Source organism: Macrosteles quadrilineatus, unplaced genomic scaffold, assembly GCF_028750875.1.
Source record: "Macrosteles quadrilineatus isolate MER2022 unplaced genomic scaffold, UCM_ALF_1.0 Scaffold_28__1_contigs__length_1566739, whole genome shotgun sequence".
Lineage (NCBI taxonomy): Eukaryota > Metazoa > Arthropoda > Insecta > Hemiptera > Cicadellidae > Macrosteles > Macrosteles quadrilineatus.
Window position 1 is genome coordinate 646,043 of NW_026542621.1, and position 2,667 is coordinate 648,709.

General features: G+C 59.5%; 1 protein-coding gene across 1 annotated transcript; it reads right to left on the bottom strand.

Moving 5' to 3' along the window:
- Window positions 1–665: 665 nt before the first annotated feature.
- Window positions 666–1,886, bottom strand: LOC129005651 (serine/arginine repetitive matrix protein 1-like). Its single transcript, XM_054434611.1, has one exon. It carries the CDS (start codon window positions 1,884–1,886, stop codon window positions 666–668), a length of 1,221 nt encoding a protein of 406 aa, XP_054290586.1.
- Between the last annotated feature and the right edge of the window lie 781 nt (window positions 1,887–2,667).

A 2,667-nucleotide genomic window follows, 5' to 3' on the forward strand; every position in this document is an offset into this window, starting at 1 on the left:
CCTGATTGGTCAACGAGTTACCGAAACAAAAAAAAAAAACTGGCAGCGAAGGCAGGCGCATGGCAGCTTTAACAGGCTTACAGCCGCGTACCGCTCAAAGGTGACCTCGCTGCTCATCTTCTCTCCCGTAGCCCGGCCTCAGATGCAGTCGAACAGCCAAACAACCAAACTGACACCCACGTCGTCTGCGGTCTTGGAATTGGAGGTTAGGTACGACGTCAGTTTAGTGTCGCGACTAGGCTTACTCAACAGCTTATGTTTAGCTGTTTAATGTTCGTGGTCTAGATCGTTATATTTTTACCCCCCTACCCATTTGACTCGTTACACCCCCTCCACACTTCGGAACGAAAAAAAAAGAAAACCGAGAAAAGAAAAAAAAACTGTTGAACTTTCCGGTAGATGGCACCACAGTAGGATCGTGGTTAAGGATGTTGACGACGAAAAGCGGACGAACCTAGAAATGAGGTAGACAGTCTGAGGCCTAATCGCCTCAGAGGTCTAGACGGAAATGACTCGGAGCGAAGAAAACCGAAGATGGTGGGGTTGACGAAGGTAGGGTAGTACGGATTTATCACCCCTGGCAGGGGTTATTCTGCGGGTTCTATTAGCACCACCTCCCAGGTGGTTATTAGGAGTCGACGGCCCCTACAACTGCCCAGGGCGGTTTAGCGGGGTCGATTGCCTCCTTGCTGCTGGAAGCGCCGCCTCAGCTCCGGCAGTCGGCCTCGGACGACTCGCAGCACCTGGCTCGGTCGCAGCCGCACGTATCGGTCGCCTCCCAGCATAATTCTCCAGCGTTTGTTGCGCCGCTGCTCCGGTGTGAGCTGGTTGTAGGCGGCTACCAGCCGTAGTAGGACTGCCCGGGACAGCGGAAGGGCGTTCCCGGTGACCGTCTCTTCGGGCTCTGTCCGGCGAACAGGGGCTCGGGCCAGGCCACTCGGTCGAGCTGGTTCCCAGATGATGGGGGACGGTCTGCGGCGCGCTGGGCCCGCTCCGGCTCCAGCTGGTGCTTCTCCCAGACGGGGGCGGCGAGGAGGGGAGTCGCGACGGCGACGCTCGGGCAGGCGACGAGTCGGCAAGACAAGACGTGGGCGAGGCAGTGCGGCGGGGCCAGGATGGCGACTGGGTGGCGAGGCGGGACGGCAGCTATGACGGGATGAAGAGACGGGACGGCAGCGACGATGGGGCGGAGAGGCAGGACGGCGAGGATGACGGGGCGGGGAGGCAGGGCGGTGATGACGACGAGACGGAGAGGTGGGGCGGCGATGATGACGAGATGGAGAGGCGGGGCGACGAGGAGGACGAGATGGAGAGGCGGGGCGACGATGAGGACGAGGTGGAGAGGCGGGGCGACGAGGAGGACGAGATGGAGAGGCGGGGCGACGATGAGGACGAGGTGGAGAGGCGGGGCGACGAGGAGGACGAGATGGAGAGGCGGGGCGACGATGAGGACGAGGTGGAGAGGCGGGGCGACGAGGAGGACGAGATGGAGAGGCGGGGCGACGATGAGGACGAGATGGAGAGGCGGGGCGATGATGAGAACGGGGCGGAGAAATCTGAATCCGCCGCCGAGGTGACGAAGCGAACCGGACTCGGAGCGGAGGCGACGCAGCCGGCGGAGAGACGACGGCCGGCTGGGGATCCACCGTCGGCGAGGTCGGTCGGTCGGGCTGAGGAGACGGCTCCGTGGCCCGTGGCGATGATCGGGCCGGGACCTCCCCCTCCTCGAGGTCTGAGCATTCCAGGTCGAGGACGTCCCCGGGGTCCACCCGGAAAGGCCAGGACCAGTTGGCCGCCAGGAAGTCCCCGATCTCCTGGTCCAGCACCATGTCCTCGGGGTCGAGGATGTCTCGGCTCGGCGTAGACGGGCGGGGATCGGATGCCATCGTACCTACCCAACAAAACCAGAACTAAGCGGGACCATGCAAGCTAGGTACTACAAGCTAGGTACAGGTGCTACAAGCTAGGTACAGGCGCTACAAGCTAGGTACAAGCACTACAAAGCTAGAAGGGAAATCAGTTAAGGGATAAGGTAGGCTATATTAGTATATAAGAGTAAAATAAAGCGTCACCACAGAGTTAGTTAGTAGCCACAACTAAGCTCCACCACCTTACCACTAAACGCGCGCACAGAAAGGTTTTAGGTCTTTGGCATGGACCACATGCACCGCCGCGGAGTCCTCATCACGCACCTCGTAAAGGTTAGTTCCCCGACAGCCAACAACTGTGCAGGGGCCGCGATATTTCGGCGCTAACTTCCCGACAATCGCGTCGGCAGCTGAAGACAATACGTGAAGTCGTCGCATCACTCGCGCGCCAACTTCGTGCGTCACCTCCCTACGACGGAGGTTATAATAGGTTGATTGCCTTTCGTAGGCGGCCTTGAGGTTCTTGCGTGTCTGCGCGATCAGACGCTGAAACTCATCCAGTCGTTTGCGATGGGTCTCGCTTAACGAGGGACTTTGGTGAGTTTCGGACACCTCAAACGAAGGGCCACGGACGGCACAGGGAGGTTTCAGTTCGCGACCAAAACACAGCATCGCAGGAGTGAATCCAGTAGAGTCGTGGACAGCTGTGTTCAGGGCGTACTGAAACTCCACCAGGTGGTTGTCCCAAGACCTATGGTTGCCTTTTACGAACTGTGCAATCATGGTCTTCACCACCCGG